At 40.5% G+C, this 18329-nt stretch overlaps 1 protein-coding gene across 1 annotated transcript in view; it reads left to right on the forward strand.

Annotated features, from left to right (window-relative positions):
- Positions 1-2163: 2163 nt before the first annotated feature.
- Positions 2164-18329, forward strand: part of cntn3a.2 (contactin 3a, tandem duplicate 2) — a 33166-nt gene continuing 17000 nt past the window's right edge. The window contains 15 exon segments of the mRNA XM_063878722.1: positions 2164-2314; positions 2605-2689; positions 5508-5645; positions 6366-6501; positions 9396-9571; positions 11234-11329; positions 11451-11654; positions 12520-12622; positions 12963-13009; positions 13012-13146; positions 14241-14377; positions 15546-15675; positions 16169-16319; positions 16602-16729; positions 18045-18214. Of these exon segments, the coding sequence (XP_063734792.1) occupies positions 5591-5645; positions 6366-6501; positions 9396-9571; positions 11234-11329; positions 11451-11654; positions 12520-12622; positions 12963-13009; positions 13012-13146; positions 14241-14377; positions 15546-15675; positions 16169-16319; positions 16602-16729; positions 18045-18214 (1668 nt within the window). The 5' untranslated portion in view covers positions 2164-2314; positions 2605-2689; positions 5508-5590.

Here is an 18329-nt window from a genome sequence, read left to right on the forward strand (position 1 = left end):
TAATGTGGATCAAATAATTTCAGGTGAAACATCACACTCCTTTACCGAAAAAGTCAGGTGGTGGCATAGACATTTTTTTCTTTCAAACAGACCTATTTGGCTTGTCATTGCACCAAAAGCACAGATGTTGGTAACGGCATTAATCACAGCACATTTCTATTTAATACCAACATCCTGAAAATGAAGCTGCCTAATTGAACTCAGCTGCTGTTCATTTTATTATTTACCTCCATGTCTTCCCTACTGTGACTTGTCAAATGTTCAGTGAAAGGGCCAATTAGAAAGGGAGAAATGTCACCGACATTTATATCGTCAATTTGTATTTGTGGGTTTTAACCGTAGGCACTTGCTCTTTTACATTTCCATAAAAACAAGGCAATTTTTTTCTGCAGTGAGTGGCACAGTGGAAAACAGGTGCAGTTGTACCCACAACACTTCACTCTCCTCCAATCACAAAATTATTTTTGAGTGATGTCACTCAGCCCACATACATGCCCTGCTAGCACCAAAAGAAGAAGTCACACTCACACATTTTTGAGTAATTTTAAAACCCGAATAGGGAGCTACATGTTTTCAGCCACTTGCAGGTCATTATATTGGTTGCCTGTGTGTTTGCTTCATTTCGTATGCCTCTCACTGACCAAACATATTGTAACTGGCAGCCACTCCTAGCTCATAAGCTCACACAGGCTGATGAGTTAATGTTGCTTGTCTAGTGTGAAATGAACAGCGCGCTGAAGTAAACAAGTGACTGAGGGAGGAAAGACCCAGACCCAATTCTCTCAGGAGTTACTTTTGGAGACTTTAGGACCACTATTGGTCAGTAACCTCTGAAAACTGCTTTGAAACTGTCAAAATAATCCAAGCAAAATAATGATGCTTTTACTATAAATGATACAATATTTGTATCTGTCTTTCTGTTGGTGTCCTTGTCATAAACACAAACTGATCTCTTTCCGTTTTCTTAAAAAGTACCAACAGCACATGACAAACTGCATTAGTTTCCAAAGAAACTGCGCATCTTAGGCCATGAAAACAGATTTTCTGTCCGTTTGTTCTCTTATGAAAAAGAATGACTACTAGTTCATGTATTGTAAGTAACAGTGCTATAGCAGCCAGGCAGCTGCTAGAAAATCAGATCTTTGTGCTATGATAAAGTGGTTAAAACCCAGTAGTATTAATAATTAGGCAGGTTTTGTTACTTACTGAACTAGCTCAAAAATAAGATTTTTTTTTATCAAACCCTCTCGTTGCTTCTTAGCCTCTTCCGCAAACAGGGCTATTTTGCTGCAGAGAGTTTCAACAGTTTACATTACTCTGTCTATGGCATAATACAAACAATTTATTTATCGCTTCTTTAACTAAGAAGTCATCTTTGTTTTTGGTAGGATAAAAAAAAAAAATTGCAGTACATTTTCAGTTTTGCAAAAATTATAGATTAGATATATTTGTACTATACATACCATGTAGATATACAGAAAAACCCTTAATGAAAAAAAAATCAAGTTAATCCTAACTATTGTATGTCATGTTTTAAGTTACAATACATCCAGTCGGTCTTAGCTCATTCAATCAATCAAAGTTTATTTATTTCCCCATATCACACATTTTATACTCTGTCATTAGACCGTCAAATTGGACAAGGAAGGTCTCCCAAAGAAACCCCACAGTTAATGGGAAGAAAATGTAAGAAATTTCGGGGAGAGTAACAGAGGAGGGATCCCTCTCCCAGGACGGACAGACCTGCAATAGATCTCATGTGTAAATGTAAAAGATAATACATTTACAACACAGATATTCCAAATGCTATAAGAAATCATGTGTTTTAAAGAACATGAACATGGACCACAGCAACAGACACAGCCACTACTTAGCTTTTGTCTACGGCATGTGTGGCAGAAGGGCCTTTAATCCATAGAAAAAAATGTTTAGCCTTGTGGTTTTGTCAACATCTGAGAGTCAGTTAACCCTGATGGATATTGAATCATGGAAGCTCACAGTTTGTTGTAATAGTGTTGGCTGTCGCAGGGGGGCGCAGTTCCCCGCCAGGTGCGCCTTCCTCCCTCCCGCACCTTCCCATCCCAGTGCTGCTGCTTGTGGCTGCTCCTTCTTAGCTACAGCCCACTTCTTCTTCTTCTTCTTCTTCTTCTTTGCAGGGGGAGCTGACTTGATGCGCATAATAAATCATCTCTGCAAGATTCCCTCCAAGCCCAATTTCAGACCTACGCGTGTTGGATTTGAGAGCGTAAACACAGGCGAGAGTCGAGCCTCTTAACTGGGGATGTTTCAAATGTGATTCAGCACGGCAAGCAACGTGGGTGTTGTGTGTGTGTGTGTGTGTGTGTGTGTGTGTGTGTGTGTGTGTGTGTGTGTGTGTGTGTGTGTGTGTGTGTGTGTGTGTGTGTGTGTGTGTGTGTGTGTGTGTGTGTGTGTGTGTGTGTGTGTGCGTGCATTTAGTGGGGAGTGGAGAAAGGGGAGAGCAGCGATATGAAACGCGTGTGTTTATGCCTCCTGCGTTACCCGTTATCTCTGACTGACCACCGGCTCAATTGTTCACCTGTATGAACGACCTTGCGATTGTGACCGATTTTTTCCCTAAAAAAGGCTTTCCATGGAGGATCAATCTGTCGCTTTTTCCGTGAGGGCTGAATTTGGTTCCTGTGGGTCTCAAGAAATTTCAAGATAAGAGGTAAGACAAAAAAAAGATTACCCCTTGAGCGCGCTTGAAAATTGTGAACGTGCACAAATACGGAACAGCTCAATTATTTACACAGTGATATTTATATGCTTAAATATTAATACATCCTAACAGGCTCACACGTCGGCCTGTTTTGCCTGCTGTCCCGAATTGGCTCATCAGTTTCTAATGCTATTTATTTGATAATAATTGTTTAGGCTGGAGTAACGAGACGTGCCCTCCCAACTGCAGCCAATTCCTCCACAGTGTCTGATTCTGGAGGGGCATGGATTCATACACAGGCACATTGATGTTTTGTTATAACTAGGGAGTTGTTTTTGTGCCTCTTCTTTGACAGACTGATGCAGAGATGCTGTACTCACATATTGTTGTTGTAGCCTCTAACTGCTCCTGTTGTTCCTACCTGGTGTGATGCCACACTGCAGCCTGGCTCCACTTCACCTCACCCTCTGAAATGTGTTGCTATAGGCCAATACTAACATATTGTTTTAGAGAAACCAGCCTTGGGTGGAATTGCATGCCTGGTGCTTGTGTGCACAGAAAGAAATCATAAACATATTCAAGTGTAACCAAGGACCCTCTCTCAAAGACAGTAGAAGGTAAAAGAAATACCCTCAGCAAAGTGTCCTGGATTGGCGTTAAGCCTCTAGAGTTGCAGTTAGAGTAAAAGCTGCATACACACACTCACACATAATTTCTGCCCTGCAACATTCAGCAGATAATTGTATACTGTATGCCACAATGTCAGCTGGAATATCTGTGATGAATGCAGGGAAGGCCTTCAAAGTAAGTACACTCCCACTCTGCCAGCTGGACTATTTGTTCAACCAGCGTGTTATTTGGATGCAGGCGTAGTGTGATGGAGGTGGTAGATATCAGGATTATACATTATTTAACCCAGTGATGTCTAGGTACAGGAAGGAAGCCTCCGTGATTGAGTGATTCACCCCGTAAACCCTTTCTCACCACCTTCTATCACAGTCATCGGTAGCACCATTATCCATGATGAGTGCAAGCTGTGAGTGAGTTTGTGTGCGCCTCGTGTTCAGATCTGTGTGTGTACTGTGCGTGTGAACAGTCTTATACAGTATGCACATGCAAAGCACCGAGCTATCAGCTCTGTGTCATATCACTGACAGAATCTGTATCAGTATTTTGCATTTGTAAATTATTTATTAGATCTGCATACAGAAAAAAGGAACACGTTGCATCAATTGTTCCATGGTGCCATCCTTGACAAAACACCATTATAAATGCAAATCAACATGCCAAGTTGTAGTGTGATACCCAATGTACCTTCCACACACACACCAATCTTCAGTCCTGAGGTGCCAGCACTTTTCACACTGTGGGCCTATCACTGTGGTATGGCATGCAGGACTCGTCTTGAGAGGAAGCGTACCAATCCAATTGTGCAGACTTTCAGGGGAAGAAAAAGGACAGAGCAAACATGAAAGGTAGGGATGAAAATTCTGGCTGAGACCCCACGTGCCTCATGTGACATCCAGGCAGCTGACAAACAATTAGAGCCTATATAAGTAGCTCTCTGAACTAGGCTGGCCCCGGGATTAAGCCACAAATGAGCCGCACATAACGGCTTATGTTTTCTAAATGAAAAGCGCGCGCGTGTGTGTGTGTGTGTGTGTGTGTGTGTGTGTGTGGAGGCAGGGTGTTATGCGTGTTGAACACAGTGAGAAAGTCAGTTTGGTGTGGAGGTGTATGTGGGTTGTGTGACATTTAGCAGATTGGTGTTATTATCAGTCTCTGCCCTTAATATATCTTGAACACCTCTCGAAGAAATGTGTGATTCTGTGTGTACAGACCTTCGTATTGCTGTTAATATGTAGGTACACGCTATTGTACAGCCATCTGCCTATACCCAACACCGGTGAATGTGTAACTGTTCCCTTTACTGCTTTGATATTGCAGGTTCTCCGTTGTGTGTATGTTTGACATTTCATAATTGCATCATTACTCGCTCAGTCTCCTCCTGCAAGAAGCGGGTGCATCGCAATTGGCAGAACATGCTACACGCAGACAGACACTTGCCCTTGATTATGGACCTGGGTAGAATGGCTTCCTCATCAGGCTGTCTTGATTCACCCCAGCATGTGGGGAGACACATGCTGCTGCGGGTGAATCTAATTGATTGGATGGCACCCAATTCCCAGGTCCAAGTCTCCTCCGGCAGCCAGAGTGAATCTATCCAAGTGAAGGATGAGCTTAGGCGTTGGTCGCCCCCCTAATAGATTGGCATCGGCTTCTTCCCATATGCCTCTGGTATCACCCTCAGACATCTCTGGGTGCAAGTTGGCCAAAGCACAGGGCATAAAAGTGACACTGCCTGGATTTTCTCTGATCAGAAATGGGCAGAAGTTAAATGTGACACATCTTGCACTAGGTAGCTGTGAGCAAAAATATGCAAAATTCAATAATGTTATTCAATGCAACAAAATGCTTCCAAATATTCTTTTAGTGAACAAATTGAACATGGAAAGGATCACAAAAGGCACCAATTTGAAAAAGAATGCTAGCTCAATTTTTAAAGTAGAATACTTTTGAAACTGACTTTCACCTAATCAAAATTCCCTGAGTGCAATATAGCTGTCTTTAACTGTAATAAACAACAATATCGGGTAGCCTTATTTTGAACCAAATACAATGTTATCATAGATATCGTTCTACTTCTGAAATTAACACTTACCCTGTCTTCTCCTGATGGATGATTGAAAGACAGGGTTGAAAGTGGGATGAAAATATTGGGTTTCCCAGAGTTTGGTGTTTTACAACAAAGATCTTGTTTCAACAGGTCAAGCCCCCCTCTCTCGGAGAACACGAGTGCCATTTCAAAGCTTATTGGATGAAAGTCTCATTTGCCCTTGGCTGCCAAAGATGACGTTGCCATGGAAACAGCTTCTACTGTTATCAATCATCGACTGTCTGGCAGGTAAACCACCTTTTTATATGAGTAATGATTCTTTCTTGTTTGGACATTTACAGTTGCTGGATGATAGCTGAAGAGCTGAAAATAATGCCGGTGTCAGAGATGATAGGATAGCCCACGTTTAAAGGGGCACTCCTCAGTATTAACTTCCATTCACAACACAGACACAATACTCTCAATCCTCCTCCTCACTACTCTGTGATAGCAACCTGATGAAAAGGCATTCGCTGTTGTTTCTTTTTCTTTTATTTCTGTATTAACACAAAACATAGACCAAAGACTATCACGGCTGTTACGTAAAGATATGTATTTCCTAATAATATTCATCACTCAGTTTATGTGAACAAATGACAGATCAAAGATTGCTCCTGGAAAGTCTTATTTTAACTTAAAATATACAACAATATACTAAAGCATAATTATATTTTATCATATGGAGGATACTTTTTTGTTTTTATAGCTGCACAAGCAGCATTTCGTCTTTCAAAATCACAGGAATGGCATCTTGTTAAAGTTATTCAGCCTTCTCTTTAGGAAACATCTGCACCTTGTTGCAAGATAAAATGAAAAGTATTGAGTCACTCCCAATGTTTACTAATGTCCAACCTCCCATTATAACTGAATGTCCTATTTCCTCCAGAAGAATGGGGAAATGAGCAGACCAATCTTTCCTATCAAAATGGCACTTTTCTTCGGTTTTGCTCAGTTACTCTTTCCTGACAGATTGTCTGGACAGTGGATCGTTCCATGGTCCAAGATGGAGGATGGAGCCAGGTGACTTGTTCATTCCTGTCGACTCCATAGAAGAAGAAGCTACTCTGACCTGTGATGCAAAAGGAACGCCACCTCCTCAGTACAGGTGAGAAATAAGTCAAATGAAAGCATGTGTGAAATAAAGATGCAGCTCATTATATGAGGTGTTCAATTTAGGTTTACTTTAATTATTACACAAAGTGAAAATCAATAATCTCAAATTTGTCTGAAAACTGGATTAGGGAAATATAAATTGTAGCAGAAGAACGTTATAGTTTAGTCATAAACAACCATCACCATTTATTGCTTTTCTCGATATGAACCCAAAGGAAGTCAGGTGCAGAATCAGCAGCAGCATTTTTCTTCCTATTCTTCTCTTTAACTTCAACCCTGAAAGATTTTTCATAGCAGTTGTCAATGTCATAAGAGGACCTTGTTTAATACAAAGTAAACATAACCTTTGTGTGCGTGACATAAAATCAGCTTGAAACCGTAAAGTTACACATATATTATTGATACTACCGTCAGCCATGCTGCTCCATTCGTTCACATTGTTGAAGATAAGGATTTACAATAAGATTCTTCACATGGCATAAGCAGGTCCTTGCTCCCCTTTTCATTTTCTCTAAATTAAACAGAAACGCTTACAGACACTCCAAGCTGTGGCGTCATTATGGCTTAACTCATTCATATTGACTAACACGCTGCCAATCTTCCTCTTGTCTCGCCAGATATTATCTTAGTGACACACGTGTAGCATCTTAATGCATCTTGAAGCTCCTCTTTTAAAACGTTGTAAGACCGATGCACATTGCTAGACACAATGTGGCAACAACAAACATGATTACAAGTGTCATTGGCGTTGAACAATATAATTACTGCGGCATAGATGAGCTGAATGATAGCCATGTGGAGTACCTACGCTCATTATTTCAGGCTTTTCACATTCCCCGCCTAAGACCAGGTATTTCCATGTACTGATTGAAGGTAAGATGAGCATGTTTAACGCAGTGCCTTGTTAAGCTGGCTGTGCCGGGCTCTGCAAGCCCTCCACACCTCTCTGGCTCCTCTCTGGCTCCTCTCTGGCTCCTCTCTTGAAGTGTAAATAGGCTCCCTCCCCTCTCCTCTCTTTTCTCCCTTCCCTTTCCTCTCCCAGACCTGTCACTCAAAAAGAGATGAGACTTTCATAGTATGCACACTGAAGTGGCATTATAACTCATGGGAGAAAGCCACATCTAGTTTAAAAAAGCCTTTTTTCCTCAGCGAGTCATAAAAGTGATGCAGATGGTGGCTTGCTTAACCTTTACTTGACCTGAGGTTTAAAGCCTGTGGCTGTGAACTGCAGGATGATCAAGGATATCCAGTTTCTCTCTGGTCAGATGGTCAGACGACCTGTGTTAACAAAATTAGTCTCAAGCTGAGTAACTCAGTTTTGGGGTTGCTATTCAATCACCTGCTCAATGTTCAGACCACCTCTGAACAGCTGAGGCACTTTAGGTCAAAAAGAGGGGATAGAACTCAATGCCATCATGTGGTTACAGACCCCTAAACACACATGCATGTTTACAAACTGGGTGAACCATTACGTGTTTATTGTACAGAGTTTACAACTGTTTAGGTCTAAGAAGTAAAGTCAACCACAGAACATACAGAAATAAAATAAGTCTTAGTGTCTATCTAGAGGAAGGCGGCAAGCACCCATCGTCATTCAATGGTTTGGATATTCTGTAAAAAAATATTTTGGAGGTTAGACTTGAAAGCTTTTGGAAAGTTGGCCATTATGGCCTCCCTGTCTTTCATTTTTTTTCTTTCATCACTTACGTGAAGTAGAATAACAGATTGGGGCTGAAGGAGAGAAATTGTTCTTTTATATGCTTTGAAAAAAATGATGGAAAATTCTTGAAAAGTGCTCTGTCCTTGAACCCATCAAAGCTTCATGTTTCCTAGCATTTAAAAAGATAATAAGTGTTGTGGTGACAACAACAGAACATGTGTTTTTGCTGAATATTGGTTCTTCTTTACATCAATTAATTAAACTTATTTTTGTATTACTTCTTTTAGGTGATTCATTTATTTGATAGCGCAATCTGATCCTGCTGCGCAAGGTATTATCTGTTCAAACTTCAACACTTAGCAGGCGTAAGAATGTAATGGAAGGTGAAAAAGAGTTTAAAAGGCATCCTTTGTTACATCAGCCCCTGCCAAGTGCTAATGTTTTGTCCTAATGAGAAGCCAAAGGTGGAATAATGTCACATTATGTAAATATAATGTGACAGAGACGAGGTGATTATGTGTAAGACAGATGATAATATCTATGATGGCTTCTAAAACCTTTATCTCCTGCTTTCCTTAAATAGTCTAAGATTAAACTTTAATGATCCCTGCGGGGGGAAATGAGATAGCTGCAGTAGCAAATAGTGGTAGAGCAAAATAAAGAATAGAAACAGAATAGGAACAGAAAATACAATATAAATAATAAATGTACAGTTTAAGTCTAATATAATCCAAAAAACACTAGAGCATGTTGAAGAATATTAGATTACAGGGACAAAACCATTATGCAACAATCATGGAGCATGTGCAGAATATCATAGGTAGAACCATGTCATCTTAGATCATTAGTTATAAAAATCTAAGTTGACAATAATTTTGGACTGTGAGGAAAACAAGAAAAACAACAGAGGGAATTCAAATGCGTATCAGTATATTTAGTCTTTTCTGAGCTACTTTATGACTTGGGAAACTTTGTTAGGAAAGTAAAATTCGAGCAGGAAAATAATGAATGGCTAAAAATCACAAGTTCCTGCTGTTCATGCTTCCATCTGCAAGCCGGTGAATTCTTCGACACCAGCACAAATGTTCAGTATATTATTCTTACTTCAAGTGAGTTACTACAGTGAGTTGTGTTCCCCACTCACCTCCTGTCAGACCACCTTGGTTGGTAGAAAGAAATGGCCGCTCCTTTTTTGCCAGGGACTGATGGTGTCTTTGCCCTCACAGATGGTCATTGAATGGGACTCTCATAAATCTGGGCCTGGATCGCCGGCGGCGTCTGTCTGGGGGCAACCTCATTATTAGCAGTCTGGACCGCTACCAGGATGTAGGAATGTACCAGTGTATGGCGTTCAACACTGTAGGAGCAATCCTCAGCAGGAGAGCGAGTATGCAGTTTGCCTGTAAGTTCACGTCAGTGTTTGTCACTTTTTATTAAGAAATGGGATGGAGGTGTAACCGCACTTAGAAAATAATGCAGACGCACACCAAACTAGGTGGGCGATGTTTGTAATATTGATGAGTGCTACAAATGTGAGGCAATGTTAAATGCTGAAGTAGCATGGGGGCAGTTTTAGCGTGACATCTACTCTTATGTTCGTTCTTGCTAACTAAGAATGACTACTTCATTTCACCTTGCTTACCTTTATCAGAAATGTCATCTGGTGTTTTATGTCATGTACTCTGTGGGGCAAATAAGTCAAACAAATTGCGTTGTGTATGACAAATACCTCAATAAGAATTCAATGCTGTGTTAATGTTGACTGTAACATAATATGTCAGTTTTGAGTAATGCAAATGAATGAAAGTTACAGTACAAACATTTTTATTACAACTGTATGGCCATAAAAATAAGAAAAACTGATTTCTCTCACATGTCATACCCGTGGTGGGGAAGGCAGCAAATATCTCAAATGAATAAAGAAATAAGTACATACTGTTAACGTACTATTCATTGGGCATCAATTGATGCAGATAACCAGAAAGCATCTTTTCACACCTTCTGTGTCTGGCCTTGGCGATCATTTTGGTTGTGTTTGAAGCCTTTTAGACATACACTACTGAGACATAATCACATACAAAAATCAGCAACCCAGCTTAACACCTTGCTGATAGGATCTTTTTTTATCAGTGATCACCTTCAAATGAAAATAACCCAGTTGAAAACTTTGAAACTGATTGAAGAGAAGTCTGTGGATTATACAAAGTAACAGGGATACATGCATGGCTAAATACAAGCAGGGGTTATTGGGACAACCTTTTTTTGTGATACTCATCCTTTCACTGTTTACATGCTCTGGATAGCATACGTTATAATACAGTTTTTTGTGGTTTTCAGTTTATTTTTCAAGCATTATTTGAATGTGACGATTTCTTATGAGCAGTAGTTGCAGGGCCGCCCCTCCCTATAGTACGCAGAACACGCAGTGTGTAGAGCCTCATATTGCACTGAGGATCTCCTCTTATGCGAAAATGCGGCCCATTTACCCCGCCTTAACGTCTGTCACCTGATACCGTCGCACGCATTGCTACAAATTGTAATGCTCAGTTTTTATAACTTTCATACTGCCAATCAGGTTCCTTTCTGGGGGGATAGGGAGTTTTGTACTAACTGGGGGGCAGTACTGAATAGTTGGTTGTTTGACCTACAGCAGTTATTGTTCTTATTTCCTATTCAGACCTGATGAATTATGGTATTATGTTTACTGCAATATATGAAATATGACTAAACTGACTGTTTTTTTTGTGTTTTTCTTGTGGTTGCTATATATCGTATGTTGTGGTTTTTTCCCCGCACTGCTATAACAAGACACTAAAACACCAGCGCTTTAACATTATTGTCAATTTGTGTACAGAAAAAAGGAAGAGCAATATATATCTTATATCTCACTGGATGGTTGTACTCATAGCTACAAGCTCTTCCCTGTCTCAACCTGTTTCATTCACTGCAGAAGTGCAATTCTCTTGGCAATATCCTTATGTGCTTGTGTGAGAGTCTTCCTGTTAGCACTCCGATACATGCGAGCTCCTGCGGTGATCTTCCTTTTCATTTTTGTTTCCCTTAGACTTAGATCATTTCAAAGTCCACACCAGAAGCGCAGTGTCAGTCCGTGAGGGACAAGGAGTGGTGTTACTTTGTGGAACGTCCACTTCCTCAGGAGGTAAACCTTCATCCTCGCTTCAAACTGTGCAGCTTTTTAAAGTTGGAGTGGCTTGTAGAATAAAGTATACTATCACCAGCATTCATTTGCCTTCACATTTAAATATCTGTTTTTCTTCCAGACCTTACGTATGCTTGGGTCTTCAATGAGTACCCTTACTTTGTTCAACAAGACAATCGGCGTTTCGTCTCCCAACAGACAGGAAATCTTTACATCGCCAAGGTGGAGCCCTCAGACGTGGGCAACTACACTTGTGTTGTGATGAACAGCATCACAAAGGGCAAAGTTCAGAGCTCACCTACGTCTCTGATCCTCAGGACAGATGGTAAGAAGCACAGCTCAAGGCCACGATGTGACAAGTGTGCCTTGCAGCCATGTATCAGGGACCTTTTTCTTTGAAGGTGGCTTTAATCATCGCACTTGCATGAGTGCTCTTTGTCCTGTCGTGCCTTGCTGTCGTTGAGTCACCGAGTGCTAATGCTTGTAAGTAAATAGTTGCTCCTCAATATAGGCCAGCAAACAAAGCACCCAAATCTCCTCTTTGCTGACTTGGCTCTCTTATAATTCACATTGCCTTTAAAAGCTTTCTCTGTGCTTTCACATGAATTCGCTAGCCGGTTCTCTTTGGTCTGTTGTTCTATTCTCTGTTACGCCTTCATAGAAAGAGTGAATAAAGATTGCCTTCCAATGAATAAAACATAAGCCATACGTCACTGGACCATTACATTGAGTGTTCTGGTGGCTCAACCAGTTAGTTTCCACTCAGTGTACTGTACATGTGGCTGCATACATTTAAATCTCATCGCATCATTTTATGATCCTAGCCTTGACTGTCTTAAATACTGTTACAAACAATAAAACACAAGGGGTTGGGAGCTGCCCACCCAAGCTTTGAAATAATAGACTAACAGCCAGACTAGCATAAAAGACAGGATTTCAAATTCTACTCTATCTTTTCCACCAAGAAGATATTTAAATTATTCCTTGCTGGTGTTTCACAGCGCTCTGGTGACTGCACATTTAAGTGATGTACTACTTTCAGTTTACCCACGAGAGAGTTTTCTCATGTGTCTTTTATTTCTCCTCTGTTAGTTTTACAGTGTGATTGTTTGGTCCATAATGCAAACCATATTGCTTGTAAGTCATGAATAATGGAAGACTGAGCAAGTTCTTGTGCTTGCTTTTCATAGGAGTGATGGGCGAATATGAGCCGAAAATAGAAGTTAATTTCCCAGACAATGTACCCGCAGCAAAAGGATCAACAGTTACGCTGGAGTGTTTCGCCCTTGGGAAGTAAGCTGGATTCCTTCAAGCATGTTTTCAATCTTCTGCTGTCTTTCATTCCAGACATCTGGATTTCTATAAATTAAAGTTGCTTTGGTAATTATATTTCTTAGAGTGTGGCATCAAGCCATGATTGGTCTGAAAGCCATGTGAGACTGCATTATTTGTTGGCGGATCAGGGTAACTCTATACCATTCATCCGCCAAAAAAATACAGTGAATAGCTTTTAAGCTTCATCAAACACTTTATCGCAGGTTACAGAGACCTGCAACCGGAGCAGCAATCTTAAAAGTTCAAAAGGACTTTAATGGGGATCTCCGCTGAGTTTGAATTCCTCTGTATCTTTCAGCCCTGTCCCAGAAATCACCTGGAAGAGAGCTAACGGCGTTCCCTTCCCAGCAAAGTCAAAATGAAATACTCGAATGCCGTGCTGGAGATCCCCAGCTTCCAGCAGGATGATACAGGAGGATACGAGTGTGTAGCTGAGAACAAGATGGGCAAGAACATAGCCACCGGAAGACTGGCCTTCTATGGTAACACCTTTTTTCTTTGGCTAGCTATGGCAACACAAAACATCATACTAATTAAGTATTAAGGGTTGTGAGAGATCTTTGCTATGTTCCATCTTTCATATTCTCAATGTTATACTGCTGCTGTTGGTGTCAAAGGAATTTTTATTTGGTAATATGATCATTTAAAAATGTTTAACAGCCATTGTTATTTACAGCTGTAAAAAGTAATTTCCTTCTTTCTGCACAGTTACTGCAGTTTTGCCATTTTTAGGATTTTGACTTGCCTCAACTGCCAAGCATTTTTTCAATTTTCAGTCAACTGTGCTGATTATTATGAGCACAACACTCTACCTGCTATAAATTCAGAAAAGTTGTAAATGTGTAAGAGAAAGGAAGCTAGAAAGTTGTGTGCTGGATTTGGAAACCAACCTAGGGTGATGTTCATTTAACACAGAATTAGGGTGGCTGTTTTGACTGAGCTTCAGCCATCATGGCAGCTTCCTGCTTTGTGTCACAGCGTTTCATGCTAATCTTGACTTGCCACTGGCCGCTGACACATTTAAGTGGTGAAGCTGAGTGAAACTCTACATTCACTCTTCTCTCCTCCTTAAAGAAAACCTATTTACCCTACACTGATTTCCACTTATTGGAGCTGTCAATCGATTCATGCTTTCCTTTTTACTATTTTCTTAAATTCAATATTTGAAATGTAGGCCTAAAAAGTTTTTCTGGAGTGCGATTGTATTGGTCCTAATATTAATGCTTTACCCTTGTGTTGACTTAAAATATTAAAGCGGTTTACTTACTTTTGGTGTTTGCTATCATACCACGATGGGGAAGTGCAAATTCAAGAAGACGTGGATCGGATCAATTAATGCATGTTCCTAAAGTAGCTCGTCAAATTACTTTTATTAATGCAAATGTTCCTTCATACTTCTGCCAGTATAACTGCAAAATAAATATGTCTCTATAATTTAAATTAGAGATGTAACAAGGCCTTAAAAAGTGTGCAATTCAACTTAAAATCTGCAGAAACCCCAGAGATATTATGCTCCTTAAAAGTCTGTCTTCGTCATTCTTTGACATTTCACTGGTGCATACTTGTGTTCCCTCAGCCAAGCCTCAGTGGATTCAGGCCATGAAGGACACGGCCCTGGCCATAGAGGAGAGACTATACTGGGACTGCCGAGCCAATGGCAAGCCCAAGCCCTCCTACACGTGGCTGAAGAACGGCCATCAGCTTCTCTCTGAGGTAAATTACTGCCTGTCTTCTGCCACCTACCAATGTTTCATTTTAAAGACTTAATCCTTATCTTCAGAGCATCCTTTCATTTTAGAGAGCCTGGCGTCAAAGACACGGCTGTTTTTCCAAGTGCAATTCAGAGTGAGATGAGAGGCGAGTGTAAACGTCTTGCTGAGGTGTGCCAGTGATGAGACATGGATGTAACTGTCTCTTATTCCACTCTACCTTGGCAGATTACACAGTCTTAGAGAGTGGATCAGAGTAGTCCCTAAGAGATTGCTCCATTTCATCTGAATGGAGTCGGTGGTTGTTTTCATTATTCATGGTGCATGTTTTAGCTCCTCCAGATTTAGGGACAATGGGTTTAATCTACTGTGAAATATGCTATACGGCTGCACACCTTGCCCAAGACCACCAGGGACATGCACAGCTTTCAACTTGACTTCAATATGCTGCTGTTGCTTTATCTTCTCAGCAGCATTTGATAATGCTCAATGTGGAACCCTGCTTTTCATTTTTGTCATTCTATGATTTGATTTGAACAATATATGAACAGTCGCAAGATCTAGAACATGATTGTTTAACTAAAATAGAGTATTGTTTACTTTTCATGATATCGGTTTCAGACACAATGTGAGGCTTAAGCATCATAAGCATACCTTTGTGCAAATGTATAATCTTTTATTCAAAGAGAGAGTTTGATCCTCTCATGCTAAACAGAAACAATATAAGATTGGACCATAATGTGTGTGGCTGCATGGATTGAGTTACATCAGGGTTTTAATAAAAAAGACATTACATGTTTCACTTCAAAAAGATATATCCTGGCCTAACCATTCATCAGAAATGAAAAAAAAACAACATGTTTTTATAACTGCACCCTGAATTAAACCACACATACACAAATCTTGCACACTTAGTTTTCACTACAGGATATTATTACAAGCTGTAGATTCTGGTTTACATGATGGTGAGAATATTTGTAGAAAACAAATGTTGTTTGTGCACTGACTCTGATTCATTCATGGCAACATAATCCTGATTTGATCTTTGCCCATTGACATTGCCTCTAACCCAATCCAATTCTTATTGAGCTTTGCCAGAGCGCGCTGAGCAAAGCAAAAGCTACCTTTAAGTCTTAAGCAATAATTGCTTTCTTTCATCCTTTTCTTCACAGGACAAAATCCATGTGGAGGATGGAGTCCTGTCAGTGTCCACGCTGACGCTATCTGACGCTGGCATGTACCAGTGTGTGGCTGAGAATAAACATGGCGTCATATATTTCGCTGCTGAACTAATGGTTTTAGGTAGGGTGGCATTTATCTCTCCTTTAAATCCTCCAATCATTGTTGCCAAAGAATCTTAAAGGTCATCTTACTGTCATTCTTAAAGGTTGTCTGGATTAGTGGATAATGGGGTCAGCGAGGAGGGTTTGATGGGGCCAAACACATTTAAAAAATATTTTCCCCTTCATGATATTCTGATTTACTTTGAAGTTAAGGTGAGGATGGGGTAGTTGATTCAAAATGAACAACACAAATTATCTTTATGAGTAAAACCAACTAAAGATGCAACATGTTTGGCCTTTTTAAATCCATGTTCTTTATTAAAAAATTGAATAGAAATCACTGATAGTGATTGGATTTCATATTTATTTCCTCCCATCACAAATGTTTCAAATGTCTTTCTCCATTACTTCACAATTTGATGATCTTCCCAGATGAAACTGAGGCGTGCTTCAAATGCCCTGAGAGATTTTCTGCAGGCTTGTACTAAAGTCAGTTTACTGTTTCCCATCAGCCTCTCCACCAGACTTCACAGGAAACGTCCTCAGAGCTTTGCTCAAAGCCAAGGCAGGAACTACAGTGACTTTAGAGTGTAAACCCCAGGCCTATCCCATCGCCAGCATCTTATGGAAGAAAGGAAACCTGCCTATCCACACCAATGACAGGTAATGACTGAACTGAACCTGCTTTAATTAAGCCATTGCAGAGGACTGATGGCTGTGATAGGAATGTACAATTAAAGGCAATTCGGTATTTCCCATAATATGTTTTCAACCTTGTTAAGTCTAAATGATCAATATCCTCTTCACTATCACTGCTTCTCTTTGCCTTTGGTAATGACGAACACTGAGATGTAGACAAATCCAGAATTAGATTTTATCTAATGACAAAAATGATCTTTTGTTTTTGGAAGTTGTATTGCAAACTGGTGTCTCTGTTTGCTTTAGGATCACACTCTCCCCAGATGGAACATTGAGGCTTGCCAACGTGAGCAAGTCTGATGCAGGCAGCTATACGTGCTTCGCGAGGAATAGATATGGCATGTCGAGTACAACAGGACGGCTCCTTGTTACCGGTAAGCTTCACTGTGACATAGCAGAATGTTTATGCATCCCACTTAGTAAGCAGAATATATCTCTCAGTATGGATTTACCCAATGGAGAGTTACTGTGGTGAGTCAATGACTGGTGGGTGGAAACATAAACAAACTTTAGGTTTTTCCTCGGAGGAGTGAGTCAGAAACTTTGGGAGCTGTCTTTCCTTGAGGGACTTTACAAAATTAAATAAAAGCCTGAAATCATTTTGGATTCTTTTTTTTAGATGTCATTTCAGTTTATGTATTGATTTGAAGGGGTGTAATGGCTACTCAAACTCACCTGCAACAAAAAAGAAATGTACTTTTGTCTTTCAGTTTAATTCCATTGAGTTGTTAAGTGCGGCTGCAATAACGCACTTGGAAGGCGTTCGTAAAAATACTCTATCATTGTTTACCTCAAAGCAGTTGAAACATCCAATTTACTGCAACAAATGAAAGTGCCCTGAGTAGAGGTAATGAAAGCGTTAGTGAGGAGGTGTTACAGATGCTGTTGTTGTTGAGCGTGTGCTTCCAGTGGAGTGTTAGTAAAGTGTTCTCTTATTGGTTTTATTAATGTGCTGAACGCCATTGTCTGCCACTGTAACTGCCAAGGCCCGTTTCTTTTTCTTTTTTTAAAGGCTCTGGTAATTTTCAAGGCCATAATACAGTCAGCGACACAGAGCCAGGACCCAGACATTGATTATTACTAGCTTAAGAACTAAGGGGATATTTTTACATGTCATTTTCTTATCCCTCGTCAGTCTACTCTATAAGGTAAGATGCAAGAGGGCAAATCCTCTTGCATTGTGCTGCACCTTCTTTATTTGATTCTAGCAGATTCATTATCTTGACTTTTGAAGCACGGCAGACTTAGTCAAATGATTGCTTTTGTAGACTTTGAAGCAGCGCCCCTTCATTTATGTTCTGGATGCACAGAGCAGCCCATTACATGAAGTTTTATCTGATCCGCACTGTATTGTAATTGCTATCAGGATTTCAGAAGATTATTCTAGCGGTGTCAGCTTGGAGTATTAGACCATTTTAGTAGTGGCAGGCTGGTGTTATCACATTACTCGACTTAAGACTTTGATGAGACCTTGCTTTATATAGATAATTCCCTGCCTGTGACTAAGTGTATTATAGAGCATGTTCTCATAAGTGTAGCCTCACTGTTGAGACTCTATCGCAGAAAATCAACAATGCACTGCTCATCTCGTTTCATGTCGCACTGAATATCTCATGATCTGTGTTAGATTGGCAGCCGCTCCGATAGAAAAGACTCTCTCTCAATGTGAAAACAATTTTTTCGAAACAGATCCAACCAAAGTCACCCAGGGGCCCGTGGACATGGAGATCATAGTGGGCGAGAGCATCGTGTTACCCTGTCAAGTCTCCAGTGACCCCGTCCTTGACGTTTCTTTCTCCTGGGCCTTCAACGGACAGCTGATCGCCAAGGGAGACGGTCACTTTGAGTTAGTGGGTGGGGTGAGTGACCCGCAGTCATACTTCTTCAAAACGTGCGAATGGGCAGTTGGCACCTCTCCCCATCTTGCTTCACTTCATCCCTGCCATTAGTTTAAAGAGACAGCTTGTGGTTTGA

This window comes from Eleginops maclovinus, chromosome 1, assembly GCF_036324505.1.
Source record: "Eleginops maclovinus isolate JMC-PN-2008 ecotype Puerto Natales chromosome 1, JC_Emac_rtc_rv5, whole genome shotgun sequence".
NCBI lineage: Eukaryota > Metazoa > Chordata > Actinopteri > Perciformes > Eleginopidae > Eleginops > Eleginops maclovinus.